At 34.0% G+C, this 17,787-nt stretch overlaps 2 protein-coding genes across 4 annotated transcripts in view; both read left to right on the plus strand.

Moving 5' to 3' along the window:
• The first annotated feature begins 101 nt into the window (after window positions 1-101).
• Window positions 102-4,385, plus strand: LOC115881628 (DNA repair and recombination protein RAD54-like). The gene is made up of 11 exons (XM_030899184.1): window positions 102-201; window positions 261-476; window positions 537-730; window positions 783-849; window positions 906-1,124; window positions 1,180-1,564; window positions 1,626-1,877; window positions 3,213-3,495; window positions 3,549-3,810; window positions 3,863-4,144; window positions 4,201-4,385. The coding sequence occupies exons 1-11, from the start codon at window positions 199-201 to the stop codon at window positions 4,366-4,368; spliced, it is 2,331 nt and encodes a 776-aa protein (XP_030755044.1). The 5' UTR covers window positions 102-198; the 3' UTR covers window positions 4,369-4,385.
• A 275-nt stretch (window positions 4,386-4,660) lies between these two features.
• Window positions 4,661-17,787, plus strand: part of LOC115881732 (eukaryotic translation initiation factor 4E transporter-like) — a 47,514-nt gene continuing 34,387 nt past the window's right edge. For 2 of the 3 annotated variants that reach the window (XM_030899349.1, XM_030899351.1), the window contains exon 1: window positions 11,391-11,891. In XM_030899349.1, the coding sequence (XP_030755209.1) occupies window positions 11,741-11,891 (151 nt within the window). In that variant the 5' untranslated portion in view covers window positions 11,391-11,740. Of the gene's footprint in view, window positions 5,080-11,390; window positions 11,892-17,787 lie in introns of those variants that run through there. The other variant, XM_030899350.1, reaches the window with a different exon arrangement.

Consider the following 17,787-nt stretch of genomic DNA (forward strand, 5'->3'; position numbering starts at 1 on the left):
TCCAATGAATCTATGGTTACATTGGGTTACATATTTATGTTGGTATTAATTTGGGTATTTTAGATTTGTCTCTGGATTTGTCAGAATTTTCTTATGTTGGTAAATCAGGTTACTAGATATGAAAAGTTTTAAAAAATTATGAATGGATTTTGTTTTATTTACGTTAATTTATTTTATCGTCAATAAACCGATACAGAAATGGTATTTTCTTATTTAAGTTATTCAGTTTTTTGGGTATCAACATTTTTTAATTTATTCAGAGACGAAGTTGTGCTCCAAGTCAAAAAGGCCAGACTTCTTCCCCAACACCAGATTCGCAAAACGATCATGTTTCAAAAGTTTTAAGAGAATTCTCTTCCCCAATTACGGTTTCACTTAAGAGAACTAGGGATAAATCTAAAGACAATGTGCAGAAAAAACGGAAGTCATTTTTGCTTATGGATAGTGAAAATAAAATTATATTTGTATCTAATCATGTATAAGATTTAAAAGTGTTTTTATTTATTTATCGACTAACGTTTTGTATTCATCTATAGGAGGATATAATTAAAAAGCTTTCTAAACCGTTTTCGTGCCCCGTCCCAAATTATGAAGGCTCACAAACCACTAAGAACTTGGGTATCCGTAGGTCACAACCTAGAAGGGCATTATATGATCCTAATATGCCAAATGTGTTAGTACTATATGAACCACCTCTTCAAAGTGAGCATGATAAAATGATGAACGAGAAGTATGTTTTTATTTTTTGTTTAAGTAATTATAAATAATTGAATTTTTTATAGAGATATTTTAGTTCATGTTGTAGTTGACCCAATGTTAGGGAATATATTAAGACCACATCAGAGAGAAGTAAAACTATTATATATTATGATTTTTTCAAATAACTGAAATCAGTTTTTATTTAGGGAGTTAAATTTATGTATGACTGTGTAACTGGAGTTCAAATTCCTGGTTCGTATGGCTGTATAATGGCAGATGAAATGGGTCTGGGAAAGACATTACAGTGTATTACCTTACTATGGACTTTAGTTAGACAAGGACCAGAAGCAAAACCAACTATTTGCAAAGGCATTATAGTGTGTCCTAGTAGTCTTGTTAAGAATTGGTTTAATGAAATAAATAAGGTCTGCTTCAAATACCTATGTATTTTCCCTTGAGATCAATAATTTGGTTGTTTAGTGGCTAGGTGGAAGATTGCCAGCATTAATGATAGATGGTGGATCAGACGTTAAAAAGAAATTGACCCAGTATATGCAGGGACAGGGCAGAATGGCCACACCGGTCTTAATAATATCCTACGAAACATTTCGAATGCACGCTAATATACTGCACAGCAGTGAAATTGGTTTGGTTTTATGTGATGAAGGACACAGGCTGAAGAATTGTGAAAATCAAACGTACAGAGCTCTTATGGCTCTGAATGCTAAAAGACGAGTTCTACTCAGTGGAACTCCCATTCAAAATGATCTACTAGAATATTTCAGTTTAATACATTTCGTCAATGAGGGGCTTTTAGGTACATCAGCAGAATTTAAGAAAAAATATGAGAACTGCATTTTGAAAGGTATCAGTTACTGTTTAGATGTTTAAAATGTGATATAAATGTTGGTTATTATTTTTTGCAGGTCAAGATTCTTTAGCTACACCAGAAGAAAGGAAAAAAGCAGTTGAAAAAATTAATGAATTAACCACCATTGTGAATAAGTGTCTTATTAGAAGGACATCGGCCTTATTAACAAAATATCTACCTGTTAAATTTGAGATGATTGTTGTTTGTCAGTTGACTCCTTATCAGAAACAAATTTATTTGAATTATATTAATTCTGAAGCCGTTAAACGTACAGTTTTGGATGGTGAATTAGGGGAGAAAACACCAGGTAATGGTTGCTTTGTGATTGGGAAGATAATTTTGTCGGCAATAAAGTATTTGTATTTGTATGTTTTTTTTTAAATTTTATCAACTGATATTTGTTAAATTAACTATTTTCCCTCTTATGTTAATATGAAATGTTAATTTTAAATAAAGTGACTAGATTTTGAGCTAACCAATGAAGACTGCAGGCGGATGGCTGAAAAGAAGCAGACACCATTTTCTACAATAGTACAGAATGAGTACTGAGTCATTATCGTTGATTGAATGAATTGGGAATATACACAATCTAATGGGCAAATTCGTGACAAGGCTGATTTGATTTCCCCTTACATCTCAAGTGCTGTATGGTGGAGATACCAATTATTTTGTGGTCAATGCATAAAACACTTATTTTCTCTAATTCGGCCAGCGAAGGCATATCGAAGAAGGTGTGGATCTGAAAGCAACCGTGTTTCCATATTAAAATGTGTAATATCTGTAATTCGTTTGACGAAAATATCTTTGGATGAAAAATCTGGGTTTATGTATAGAAAATTTATTCGTGTTAAACATAGAATAATAAAAATTCTTGGCTCTTCGGTACCTATAACCGAATATTTTGTATGATTGAAAAAAGTCGTTTGGTTGACTTGGAAATGACGATTATTGACATTAAGCATAATATTTTACATATGAAATAACACAAGATCGTTTCCAAGGCAACTCTGACCTCGAGCTTTGTTTAATCATATAATATTGTATTAAATTGTATAACGAAAGAGAGTCGGTATTATCAACGCACTGTACCCACAATCCGTAAATCTACGGATTAATCAGTAGTTCTGGCAACAATGTCTGCGATAACCACTCTGTCGACTGAAAGGAAAACTACGGTACAGTACAGTATTCTTTATCTGTCGCTCTGTAAACGACTATCAACGCGCATCGGCGCAGAGCTAAACTAAATCTCGGAATTCTCGGACAGGCTGACAGTAACGCCAGCTACCTCTCGGACAGGTTTTGTGCCACGAAATCGCCCATAGCGTTGCGCATCTTCTTATTTTTTCAATCAACGGTCATTATATAATTTTTAAATAAAAAAGTCTAAATGAACTTCAGAAAGCATTTGAGCTAAATTTAAACAATATTTAATAGATATTATAAAATATTAATAAAGGGCTATCCATTATAATGACGGAGGTCTGGTCACTTTAACAATTTTTTCTGTTCCTTAGAAAACAGTGTTTTTTGGGGTTTTCAATTGACTGATAGATACTAAAGAAACTAAAGTGTACCACCTTGTAAATTCATACTTCTCTTTTTGTCACTGAAAAATTTTGACACTTTTTGTAATTTTTAGGCGGAACAAGTTCATTGGCAAGCATTACCACATTAAAAAAATTATGCAACCATCCAGACCTCATTTTAGACAAAATTATAGAAGGAGGAGAAGGTTTTGAGAAATCCATAAATATCCTACCACCCAAGAGAGGTGACATGGACGTGAGACCAGAACTATCATCAAAAATGATTGTTCTGGACTACTTCTTAGCCAACCTCAGGGCCAATTATAATGACAAAGTTGTCATTGTTAGTAATTGGACTCAAACTTTAGATTTATTCGAAAAGTTATGGACTAAAAGGTTTGTTATATTATAAACTTTTTTGGACTTTATATTTAAAATTTGTCCTTTAGAGGTTATCAATATGTGAGACTTGATGGTACAATGAGTATAAAGAAGCGTGCTAAAATCGTCGAAAGTTTTAATAACCCAGACTCCAAAGATTTTATATTTATGCTTAGCTCGAAAGCGGGAGGTTGTGGCTTGAATTTGATTGGAGCTAATAGATTGATTATGTATGATCCTGATTGGAACCCTGCCAATGACGAACAAGCAATGGCTCGCGTATGGAGGGATGGCCAACAGAAACCTTGTTACATCTACCGCTTTTTCTGTGTAGATTTTTTCTTTAAATAATTATATATTTTTTGAAATTTTGGACTTTTAGGCTGGAACCATTGAAGAGAAAATCTTCCAGAGACAAGCTCACAAGAAGGCTTTGAGTTCTACCATTGTCGATATGAACGAAGAGGCCGCCAGACATTTTAGCGTAGCAGAGTTGAGAGATCTCTTTAGGTTAGAGGAAACTGAATCAGACACTCATACCAAACTGAAGTGCAAAAATTGCTTCAACAAAATGTCAATAAAGAACCCACCAGATGACGCTGATTGTACCGCGGATTTGTCACTGTGGTACCATTGTTGGGATAAAAAGGGTCTAGCTGATATGGTATTATATTTTTAAACATTTATTTTTAAAATGTCTTAATATATTTTCGTTTTTAGGTTTTGAAACAAATTTGGGATATGTGTCAATACATTTCGTTCGTGTTTCATCAAAAATCTGCAAAGCAAGAGGTGAAAGCAGTGAAAAGTTTTGAAGAAGTTGTTGAAGAAAAAGAGTCAGACTGCGAAAATAACGATGACAGTGATGATTCTGATTATTGTCAATAAAGTTAAATGTGTTTATATTTATTTTCTTCCTGTTACTTATTAACTTTTTTAAATAAAATTATTTTAAATAATTTTATTTAATTTATTCCTGTATTTTTACAGTATATTCTATATTCTTATTTTAATATAGTTTTTCAATTTGGTAAACTCTAATCTGCGATTTGCGATTCTTTTCATTTTGTTTCTTGCTCACTGTATAGAACCAGGAAACCAATTATTTTGGCTCACCGTATAGATCGATACACGCAGGCGTAGAAAGAATCTAGTGTTTTTAGTTGGGCGTTGCGTTTGACAGATGGCAGAAATGTGAGTGTGAAAGAAAGAAAAAGGCATATGGCGAACGTTTCATATTTTCGTGTGATAATAAGTATTTTATGAAGAATTTTTCGCGTGTTGTGAGTTATCGAGCTTGAATTATTTTTTCGCTTGAATATCAGTGCCGGACAAGAGTACCATCAAGCGATTCGATTAATTTATTCTACATGTTTACGTCTGTTAAGTTATTGTTGACGATTTAACCGACCTGTGATATTAAACTTAGTTTTATATTATATAGGTTTTTTTATACAATTTTCGATTATTTATTGTACAACGTAGGGTAGGTGTAACGTAGTTGACTCTAATAAGTGTAACCAAAGAAGAAAATGTCCGAAAACGGGCCTGAAACGGAACAAACACAGACGAATCTGACTGACAAGCAGTCTAAAAATGGTAAGTTTCAATATTTGTTTTCATCCCCATGAATGCGAAATCCATTTTCAGGATATCGCTATTTTTCTTGTTTTGTTTTCTTTTCGTCAAAATCAATATGCTTGAAGATTGTTTCTTTCTCTAAAATGAGTCGACCCAAATACCTTTGTTGTGTAATTCATTTTCCAAAACATTTCATTAACTGCCATCATTGTTGATTTTTTTGGAACATTGGCATTTAAATGGAAGAGAAAATTCGGTAAAATAATAACAAATTTCAAGTAACATTGATTTGAATAAATAAGTAATAAATTAAAGCACGTATTAATATCTTAGATTAATTTAAGGTTAATGCGTATATCCTGGGCCATGGAGGAATATAAAAGTATTTCTGTATGTCCTGGGCACATTATTCATTACAATTCTTTAAAATTTCTTATGCATAATAATAGTCCACATTACTTCCAATTTTTGGAATAGAAATAGAAACATAATTAAGATTTATCTATAAAAAACACAAAAATAAATAAAAAACTAATCGTTTTTTAACAATGGGTTTTGTTTACATAATACGAAATTAAAGTTATTCTTCGATGTGCCATGCTATTGATTTTTTTCTTTGTATTACTGTATTGAAGTATGAAATAATTCTTGAAATTATTTGAATAAATATACTTTTGTCTTCTCTACATGTAAAAATAAAATTAGGAACAATTTCAAATTTAGTCAAGGTCAGGTATTGCAGATTGCTAATTCACAAAAAAGATTTAGCCTTGTTAAATCATTAATAGTAGGTACCAGCAGATTATATTTATTTATTCTTATTTGTAGTAATAAATATTAGCCAATATTTGTAGAGCAATATGTAGAAACACTTGTAGAAACATGAAAAATATCCATTTATATCAATACTTTTCAGCAGTACATTAAAAAAATGGCATTGCTGGTTACTAGTTTTAATATGAGGCATATTAGACAAATAGTACTTTCTTTAAGCTTAAGTGGTGAAAAAGATTTATTTATATTTAAATTTATCCTGAAAATGTTATAAAAACTGAGAACGTATGATTTCTGTTTTAATTCCGGGTTAATTAATTTTATTTGCATATCTAAAACGAAGAAACACTTCAAGGCGATATAAAATAATATAGATTTTGCAAAATAAATTCATGATATTTAAATTTTAATATACTTACTAAATTTTGAATATTTTTGCATTACTGCTTGTTAACTTTTTTATAGTTTTATCAATTTTTTAGATTTTATTAATATGATTGATGGCAAATAAATATTTTTAATGACATACATTAACTAGGAATTATGATGTATCTTTTATAGCGGTTTTGCACTATACATTGTATAGTGTGTCCAACCACTCAGGGAGGATTTCGACAGACGACATCCAATAAATGAGACAAAATACGATTTGCTGTGAATAAAAATTACAGAAAGAAACAAAGCGAACTAATAATTTTGCAGACAATGAATAATAATAAAAAATAACATACCGTATGATTGAAAAAAAACAGCGTCAGGGATGGCTATGAAATGAAGATCGCTGTCATTTTATATGTAAAATTATATGGGAAATGTCATCGATCGTCATTTCCAAGTTCCAAGACAACTAAACGCCATTTTTTTTTCGATCATACTGTATTTTGATAAACATGTCATTTAATTGCTGACGCAGTGTTGCCAACTTTTTGAAATATTTTTTTCCCACGAAGACGGTCAAAATTTTCCGTTTTTTTTTCTAAAAATTTCTACGAGTTCCCAAATCCAATATAATCTATTTTCCAAAGCTCCTTGTTTAAAAATTATTGTTTTTAACACACCCATGGCACTCTAGATTGAAATTTAAAATACGATTTTTTTTAAAGCAAAAATGTCAAATGTTGACATTTGATATGTTATTCTATTCAGGAGTGTCATTTTCTATTAAATAAAGTAAAAAAATACCGAGGGTGCCATTTAAAAATCAAAAGTTGTAGTCATTTCCGGTGAAACAGGAAGTGACCAAAGACCAAAAACATTAATTGAATACTTCAATAAATTCTAATTTATGTCATATACTAACATACCAAATATCGTTTTTTATCTGAAAAAATACAAAAAAGTTATAGGGGCGAGCCACTTTTGGGATACACCCGGTAATGCCGTCAATACAATACAAATATTATATTTTTTAACTGAAAATTTCTAAATATACTTTTTTTTTGCATAAAAAAACTCTTAGGCGTGTTCCTTGGATCGAAATAGTATATCATCCTTAGAAATACCGTATGATCGAAAAAAACGGCGTCTATTTGGCTTTGAAATGACGATCGTTGACATTCACCATCCAATTTGACATATTAAATGACAGCGATATTCATTTCCAAGCCGTCGCTGACGCAGTTTTTTTCCAGCATATGGTATTTGCACTTATTTAAAATTTACCATGTATGCTAGGGGAAGGTGTAGGCAGGGTTCGGAAAACTACATATATTACTTTGAAAAACTACATAAACTACATTACATGTAGTTAATGTCGTTTATGTAGAGGATGTAGTTTATGTAACCTATGTATCTAACTTTAATATCAAATTATAACTAACAAATATCAAAGGTTTGAGGTGAGGTTATAATAAGTTGAAGCTTTAAAAACACATAATGTATTTAAGAAAACAGAAGAAATATGGCTTTAAATATAATATTTACATCATATTATCTCTATTACACCTCATACAAAGGAAAATTATTCATAATATCAATACATAGTTTATTAACGTAGTTTTCATGTAGTTAATGAACGGGAAAAGACGTAGTTTTTGAAGAAAAACTACACGTAGTTAATCAGGTAAATTACGTCTTAATTAACTACTTCCGAACCCTGGTTCGAGGTACAAGAATAATGTCTGAGATTATAAAATAACCTAAGGTTGCGATGAGTTTTTTGCAACGGCTATTAAGCTATCTTGTACACTTCGCACTAAAACAGGTTCTAAAAAGAACAATGTTCGACTGCAAGGTCTGCTAGTAAAATATTTAAAAATGTTTAAGCTTAAAATATCACAACACAATTCGTTTAAACCAAAAACCCGTAATACAAAACTAATGTGTCAAAACGAATGACAATGTCAGGAAATAAATAAATAAATGTGGCAACTTGACATTTTTACAGCAGAGCTACCACCTGAATCCCCAGCGGGAAATTTAAATTCCAGTTAGGCCAGGCGCCGAATATGTCCAGGGTTGGCAACAATGAATTTAAAAGTCGCGTCCTCGACTACGTAACTAAAAGTTTAATTGGTGTCGCTTTATATTGTTCTTGTTTTCAGAGGTGTTTTGTTCTATCTAGCATCCAGCGTTATAGACAAAGTTGATAACTGCAAATAATTGATAATGAAAGTTATGTCTATGACGTCTTCTGAATACAGTTATCGTGTGTATTTCATATAAAGAAAATTAACTTATTTATGCCATTCTATACAATAATAATAATTACCATTATCATAATAATCGTACCTAGGATATTTAGTTATTTATTTATTTATTAGATCTATGGTTTATTGCGTTTTTATAGCCCCTCTATGTACCTATTCTATGCTGTAAAATTTAGATTGTACGCTTTTCTAAAGGTCCTTTAGTAAACGGTCTTGAGGTATAATTTTTTTTTTGGTAAGGAGTCTATAAAATATTTTTCTCTTATAGAGCCTTATTCCTGGCCTTATTGGTCAAATCCATAGAAAAATTAAAAGCTATATAAATTCGGGATATTTACATTTAGCCCGAAGTGACGTTACTGAAACATGATTCTTGTCAGTTTTGTTTGACTGCTCCTTTGATACTCTTGAATTTTAATCCGAATTTGAAAACGCAAGTTGTGCTCTTTTGTGTTATCTTATATTATTTCTTACTTATTGTATAATTGTTTTTATGCACAAAGTATATAAATCTGGCAAGGCATTGTGTTAGGAGTTGAATTATAGTGAGATTATTGTGAATATTACAAAGAGGGGCTACTAAAATAGTTACTTATGGCAGCGTCGCAAATCAAGAAAAATAATGCATCTACTTTTGACTAGTAAGTATAAAGTATACCATGTGCGTCTCAAAAGTGGCTTCAGATAAAAAATCGAGATTTGGGGAGTCACTTTTGAGACGCACCCGGTATGTTACAGTAGTAAACCAATTAATTATGAAATTCGTTTGGATTGTTTTTATTTTTTCATTTCTCCATTTATTACTTCTCAAACTTATTAAAAAGGATACGTTAATTTTTTGAATTTTACTAATTGGCTCTCACAATGGCGTATTTCTATTTTTTTATAAAATAATTACATTATTATATTTAACTTTGGGGGAGCTCTGAATGTACAGGATGTTCCAAATTCGAGCTTCATTATGGGGATCTGGGCAACTAGAAAGATATACGAGGTGGGTTAAATATAGTGACAAAGTTGAGCAAATTGATGCTGATCAAAATTAGGCTTTCCAATTTTCGGGATCGGTTAAAATTTATAACCCCGGGATCCAGGAATTATAAATATACATATATTTCAGTCATCCTGTATTCCTATGAAAGTACTACTTCTAAAATATGCTGTGGATGAAACTTCTAAAATATGATTGGAATGAATACCTTAATAATTAACTTTTTGGAAACACTTAGTGATGTAAAATTTCCAGAAATATATTTTCGGAAATATTTCCGGATATATTTCCGGAAATATTTCCTGAAACATTGGAAATATATGGAAATATTGGAAATATATGAAATATTTAAAAAAATAAGAAAAACTGAAATATTTATTTATAAAAATCATAACAAAACATCGCAAAACACAAAATGCTTACATAAACACAAATAAAGAGTTATTCTTCAATTTAAAAAATAAATTAAGATTAAATTTGTACAAAAAAAAATATTTTTGACACACTAGTCGAGCAAGAGGCATATCTTTATCGCTGTCATCAGCATCACACTCAATAACATCTTCTTGCCAGTCTACTTCCTCAAAATCTTCAATAGTATCGGAAATAAAAATTGATCTATTGCCGTTTCCTATTTTCTTCAGCAAGTTTTCATTGTGGGATACATAGAGTAGCTTAGCGGCTCTATCATTAGTAAGCCTGTTTCTCTTTTTTGAATGAATATGCCTATAAACGCTAAAACTGCGTTCCGTGGCAGCCGAAGATGCTGGCATCATCAACATTCGTGAAGCTACTTGATTTGTGATTCGTGATAATGAAGATGAAGAACACAGTCCTTTCCACCAGGAGACTGGGTTATCAAAACCACTTTTCTATATGAAGTTATTTCCAAATAACTTGCCACTTCTACAACGGTAATCTGCTATTTCATCTATTATTTCTTGCTCCTTTATATTGAGTTTATTTTTTGATATATTAAGCATTCTATGGCAGAAAGAATTTGAGTTTCATCAAGTTCAGAACCAGAAGAAAGTTGTGATTTTGGGTTTAGTAATTCTGCAGCATAATGAATGGGTTTAATAGCAAATTTTTCTCTTTTGTCAACAAACTCCAACAATTCGGATTTGTCTTTGTCGTCAAGTGAGGACAATGCAAGATTATTCTGAATTACCCTTCTAATATCACAAAATGCTTTTACAGCAAAATGAATAGTGCAATAATCTCCTTCTACAATTTTTAACCATTTGCCAATAGGTTCAAAAATGTTAATTACGTTGGAAATTTGGGCCCAAAATACTTCGTCATCTAATATCCACTGCTTAACATTTTTATCAATCATTTGTGTTGCTTCTTGACTAACTGCAACTCCTTGTAAACTGAGCCTAGTATTGTATACACTTTTTAAATTGGTCAAAATTGAAGACCAGCGAGTTTTTACTACGCTACGACTTACGAGCTCGGGACTTCCCGGTAGAAATGCGAGGTTGTAAATAAGTTGGTGAATCCTCAAACTCGATATTATATTCACCATATTATATGTTTGTAAAACTGTTCTATAGTAAGTTTAATGTTTATAGGGTTACAAAATATGAAAGATATATTAATAAACATCGGGTTTGAATCGTTAATGACAAGATTTAAGTATTTTTAAAAATATTTTCAATATTCCCAATATTTCCGAGACACGTTTGGAAATTTCCAATATTTCCATTTACAACACTAGAAACACTGGATTACTCTGTAAAGAACATTTCTGGAAAATCTGGTATAATATTTTTGGGACGCTCTCTATAAATCTAAGTTCTCTTCGTATAAACATGCAAAAACGGTTTAGTATCGAACGAAAAAAAACAAGATTTTTTTGCCAAATTCCGGATTTTTTTTTCCTAATCGTTTTCTGTTCCATTCCGATCCGATATTCGATGTAGTTTTGTGTGTTCTTTGACCAGTGTTTTATACATCTTATATATTTGTCCATTATATTTGAATTTTAAATATAAATATATAGTATAATTTTGTGTCTCGTTCACGATTTACTCTATATTAATTAATTATTATCATAAGACGTGCCGCGGGCGGTGTTAAAATTTTTCATTAATTAGACGTGAAAAAAACCGGAGCCCTTCAGAGCAAATAAAAAAATAATTTTCGTATTTTCTAAATCCCAAATCGTTAAAATTAATTCAAAATAGCACTATATTGGTTGTTGTGCGCGGTCTTGTTTGCGGGTTTCCTTCTTTCGGTGGTTTTTCTGAGCAGATCCGCAATGGTTAGGGTCAGAAGCCAGAGAAAGGCCCATGTGGCTTCCGCCACTTACAACAACGACCAGCACATACTGAATAATAACAACGTGGCGGTCATTTTTTCGAGTTTCAAGAGACGGCAGCAGAAGCCCAGGGTGAAACATGTGTCTTGGAGTAAGTGAGAGACATGTTCCTAAAAAAATCATATATGAGGGGTTCAGAAGTGAACTGAATCAAGTCCAAAAAGTAATTATGGGGAAAATGAGAGTTAAAGTTTTTTAATGTTACTTAATTAAAATAAAACAAGTTGGATAGACAGGCTATAGCTGCTTAATGCAAGAAGTGTGACTTGATTAATTTCTCTACTGGAAAAAAACTATATTCTGTAAACGTATAAAGACTATCTTAAAATGGTAGGGAATTGGATTTCTGTGTGATCTATTTTAATTCTGACAACTCCATATTCCATATAATATGTATGTATACCTAAGTAGGTAATTATTGGAAAAGTAGAAATTTCTTTACTACTTCTAATATACCGGGTGTTTTCCAAAAGTCGCTCACCCCTATAACTTTTTATTTTTTCAGAAAATAAAACAAAATTTGGTACCTAGGTATATAACATAAATCGGGATTGATCGGGGGCGTATTTAATTAGTTTCGGTCACTTCCTGTTTCTGAAATGACTACATCTTTTGATTTCTTAATGACACCCCCTGTATTTTTTTTACTTTATATGATAGCAAATGACGTTCTATATAGAATGACATATCATATGCCAACTTTTGACATTTTCAATTAAAAAACAATAGCATTTTAAATTTCAATCTGCGGTAAACCAAAACATTTTCCGATGCACGTTATCAATCATATCGAAATTCACACTAACGCCTATAAACCAGACTAAATGAAATTTTGGAAAAAATGTTTAAATTTGTTTTACAATTTAAGATACCGAGTAGTTCTACATTTTACTTTATGATCAAACTAGTTGAAGGCCTGGCGCATCCGCCACGACATCAGGAAAAAATACTTTTTATTTTTTGTTTAATTAAATGAAAAATAAAAATCCGGCGACAACAGTTTTTAGAAGAGCCAATTAGCTATCTTTTAGTAAAAAAAAACAACTTTCTAGAGCAAGTCGTTACTTCAGTAGAGACGATACAGATAAACATTAGCATTTTATATATGTAGATGATTGTAACAGATATTTTATTTAGATTAAAGCTGCAAAAATTAGTTTAAACCGAATTTTATTACCGCTATGTTGGTCACATTGCGCCGTGTTCAGCAACGTTGTCATTTATTATTTGACAATTATCATAATGTCAGTTTTTTATTTTGTATAATATCATATTTTGTTTCTCCAAAAAATCCTTTATGGGCATTTCGCCATTGCACTGCAAGAAAAATCTACAAAATAAAATAGTTATTTTTTGTAAACACTTCTGGCGTTAAACCTAAACGGACACTGCTTGTCAGAAGTTATGTTTACAGTAATAAAAATTTGCCCAACAAAGAAAAAAATGCTTAATGTTTTAGAAAGTTTATCTCTTTCCGTCGTCGGAAAGAGATAAACATATTTTTTTTTATTTTTAACAAAACTTCAACGGTTTCTTGTAGACGTATCTGTTTTAAAAAAAAGTAAAGTGTTCTCTAATAGTTGAATTTAAATATTTTAAATAGTTTTTTCTTTATTCTTTCTATTTTTTTGCTTCCGACGACGGAAAGAGATAAACTTTCCGTCATTTTTTCTTTGTTAGACAAATTTTTATTACTGTAAACATAACTTCTGACAAGCAGTGTCCGTTTAGGTTTAACGCCAGAAGTGTTTACAAAAAATAACTATTTTATTTTGTAGATTTTTCTTGCAGTGCAGTGGCGAAATACCCATACAGGATTTTTTTGGAGAGATGAAACCGCCACATAGATATGACAGTTTTCACATTTTGTTATTGTCACTCAAAGTTTATCACGTGCATCGGAAATTGTTTTAAAACTGTCAATTTTTAATCAGGGAGCTTTGAAAAAATAGATTTGATCGTCTAATGTTTTTCGTATATTTTCATGGTTGGTTAAAAGATGTCCAAATCGTATTCTCAACATTGTATTGTTACGGATTCCGTGGGTCCACTAATTTAAACTCACGATAAAATACTTAACGAATTTATTTTCTCACTTTATACACAATTACTAACTTATAACACACAACAAACTAACTATTTATAAGATTCCTTCACCAAATTGTCCGATTTTCAATTTCCACGCGGTATATTCAAATTTCAAAAAACTGTCTCAGTTGTCGATGGCTCCGGCTTATATACTCTATTGACTGCTTCTCGAAATTTCCCCAATTCTCGGAAAGCGTACTTCTTCATACCAGACAATTCTATTGTCTGATTCCCTTACTTCTCGACTTGACTAAAAGATGGCGCCTGAAAAAGTCTTTTAATTTCTGGCGGATACGTTGCGGTTGTGCAGGCAACCAGTAATACATTTTAGCCCTTGACCTTGACATTGCCCCCTTCTCAAATTTGATCGTCCCGATCAAGGTTTCCTGTCTGATATCTCTTCAATCGATCCAGATGAACTACTTTCATCTTACTTCTAGGGCTGCGTTGAATCCGGTACACAACATCATTTATCCTCTTGATGACTGTATAAGGACCTTCCCATGCTGGAGTTAACTTTGGGGACCTCCCTTTCCTGCGCTGTGGGTTATACAACCATACCCTATCGTCCTGTCGAAATCCCGTAGAATTAGCTCTGAGGTCGTAACGAGCTTTCATCCGGTCACTGGCTAGCGTAATCTTACTTCTCACGGCCTTATGAATTCCCAATAATCTTTCCTTCCTAACGATTCTTTCGAACGACAGTCCAACGTTATCTTGTTCCATTTTTCCTCCAGATCGAGTACTTGGTCCTTGTCTAGCTGCGCAAATCTTACAACGTTGACACCATTTCTTAACATCTTCACAATAATCCACCCAGTAAAACGATCTCTCAGCTTGCTCAAGGTCTTGTTTACTCCAAGATGGGCTCCAGTTCTACCACCGTGAATTTCTTCCAATACCTGGGTAACTTTCTTCCTTGGTACCAGTAACTGAGTTGTTACTGTCCTGCCATCCGCACTTTCCCACGTGCGCTTTAACAATCCATTCTCAATCACCAGTGAATTCCACTGAGCCCAGAGAGCTTTGAAAACGAGCCCTCTGTCCGCAATATCCTGCCACGGTGGTCTCTCGCCGTTACCTTCCTTGAGCCGTAGTATTGCTCCGATGTCTGGATCTTCCATTTGATCTTTCCTCAATTGTATCGTCGTCCATGGTTCGTCAGTTCTAAGCTTAAAATTCCTTATTCTGATAGTGCTTTCGCGATGTTTCATTTTCTTGTCCAAGGTAGCTCGTCGTCGATCTAGGTCGTTGTCGATAATTTGTACCCGTCCTACACGGCACCCAGCGGTTTTCTCTAGTTTCCCGAACACAGTCTTCTTGGTATCACCAGGTATCATCACAATTTTCGATGATCTTTCTTCCATATTTCCTGGTCTCTTCTCTTTAGATACAGAAAATTCCTCATTTCCGATTTTCAGGATGTTTCTATGGTGATCGAACGAAAAACCATGTTGACTGATCACATCCATACCCATGATAAAATCATCTTCAATGTCTGCCACTAAAACGCTATGCCGAAACTTCAAATTCCCTAACTCCAGTTCTATGAAAGCCTCTCCCCGTACAACGGCCATTTCCCCGTAACTGTACGTAAATACACTCTTCTTCTAAGAGGCATCATCTTCAATCCTTGCACCGAGTTAGTCCGCACCAACGATACCATAGCGCCTGTGTCCACAGTCATTCGAATTCTTCTACCATTGACCTTCCCGTTGATCACCAAACTGTCAGCGGTTTTTCCTAGACTCCTAACGGAAAACATCCTAGGGGCTCTGTTTTCTTCAGCCAATACTCGCTCATTAGTGTTGATTTCCTGGTGCCTATGTTCTCTCGATGGTAAACGGAATCGCATTTGGACGCGGCAATCCCGTTTGATGTGGCCATTCCTGCCACATCTATAGCAACTTATGTCCTGGGATCTTCCGATGTGCCGATGTTCTCTGGATGGTGAATGGAATCGCATTTGGATGCGACAATCCCGTTTGATGTGGCCATTCCTGCCACATCTATAGCAACTTATATCCTGGGATCTTCCGATGTGCCGATGTTCTCTGGATGGTGAATGGAATCGCATTTGGATGCGACAATCTCGTTTGATGTGGCCATTCCTGCCGCATCCATAGCACCTCATATCCTGGAATCTTCTTTGGTTCTCTGTCTGGGTGTTGTTGACTCTCTTGTTCACTAGTAATTCACATAGTTTATTAAACATCTCCTCCAAACGTATGTGAGAACTCTTTGGCTGTTCCTCAACCGTTACCGAGCCTATCTTCTGTTTAGGAATGGCGCTAAATGCAGCTTCTATTTCCAGCGCCCTGACGAGTACTTCGCTGCTGGTAGAAAATTGGGATATTTGCAGCGCCCTCTGCAATTCGTTGTCCCTCAATCCGCTGATAAAGCACTGAGCAGCGAGTTCCTCCCTAAATCCTTCCGGTGCTTCTGGATACGCTAGGTGTACCAGGCGACGTAAGTCTGCTTCGAATTCCTGCAGACTCTCTCCGGACCTCTGCAGGCGTGTCTTGATCTGTGCCTGGTAAAGTTGGCGTCGATGTTGGTCGCCATATCTTCTGTCTAGTGCAGCGACCAAAGTTTGGTATTCCTGCTGTTGGGCTGCAGGAATAGTTTGCAACAGTTCCAGGGCAGGGCCACGCAGCGCGATGACAAGTGCCGCTGCTTTCTCCTGGTCAGTCCATCCGTTGGCAGCGGCGGCTGCTTCAAACTGACGGTGGTACATTGTCCAGGTCGTTTGTCCATCGTAGGTCGGGGCCTTGAGGTTTGCAGTTCCAGGAACGCCAGGTGTCCTTGCTTGTGCCTTGGTCTTCTGTAGGTCCTTCTCTAATTTTTCCATTTTCTGTTGAAGTCGCTCCTCCAGATCTTCTACGGCTTCTTGAAGGTGTATTTCTTGTCTTTTTTCCAGATCTTCGAAGTTCTTTTTAAGACGATTTTGATCTTCTTGTCTTTCTCTATGACGTCGCTCCTCCAAACGAATTTCTAAATTACCTAATATTTTCTCAAGTCGGTCCTGTTCTTCTTGTTTATCTTGTTGTCGTTGAATTTTTAAATCTTCAAAAATTCTCTCAAGCCGGTCCTGTTCTTCTTGTTTGTCTTGTTGTCGTTGAATTTTCAAATCTTCGAAAATGTTCTCAAGCCGGTCCTGTTTAATTTCTTGATTTTCTAGAATTTTCAGTAAGCGGTCTTGTTCTTCTGCTTTCTCTTTTTCTAGTCGGGCTCGCTCTTCTTCTCGTTCTTTACGGAGTCTTTCTTGCTCTTCTGCTTTTTCTTTTCTCAGCCTCTCTTGTTCTTCTGCCTTTTCTCTTCTCATATTCTCCATAAAATCGCCCAATAATTTGCTTACTTCCTCCATTTTCTTCGCTTGCTGTCTCGTACCAACCATAAAAGTTCCCAAATTCGGTGTAAAAATCGTCCAATCCACTTAATTTCTTCTTAAAATCCTCTTGAATCGCACTTCCGACACCAATTGTTACGGATTCCGTGGGTCCACTAATTTAAACTCACGATAAAATACTTAACGAATTTATTTTCTCACTTTATACACAATTACTAACTTATAACACACAACAAACTAACTATTTATAAGATTCCTTCACCAAATTGTCCGATTTTCAATTTCCACGCGGTATATTCAAATTTCAAAAACTGTCTCAGTTGTCGATGGCTCCGGCTTATATACTCTATTGACTGCTTCTCGAAATTTCCCCAATTCTCGGAAAGCGTACTTCTTCATACCAGACAATTCTATTGTCTGATTCCCTTACTTCTCGACTTGACTAAAAGATGGCGCCTGAAAAAGTCTTTTAATTTCTGGCGGATACGTTGCGGTTGTGCAGGCAACCAGTAATACATTTTAGCCCTTGACCTTGACAGTATCCTCTATC

This window comes from Sitophilus oryzae, unplaced genomic scaffold, assembly GCF_002938485.1.
Source record: "Sitophilus oryzae breed Bouriz unplaced genomic scaffold, Soryzae_2.0 scaffold_172_pilon_pilon, whole genome shotgun sequence".
Classification (NCBI taxonomy): domain Eukaryota; kingdom Metazoa; phylum Arthropoda; class Insecta; order Coleoptera; family Curculionidae; genus Sitophilus; species Sitophilus oryzae.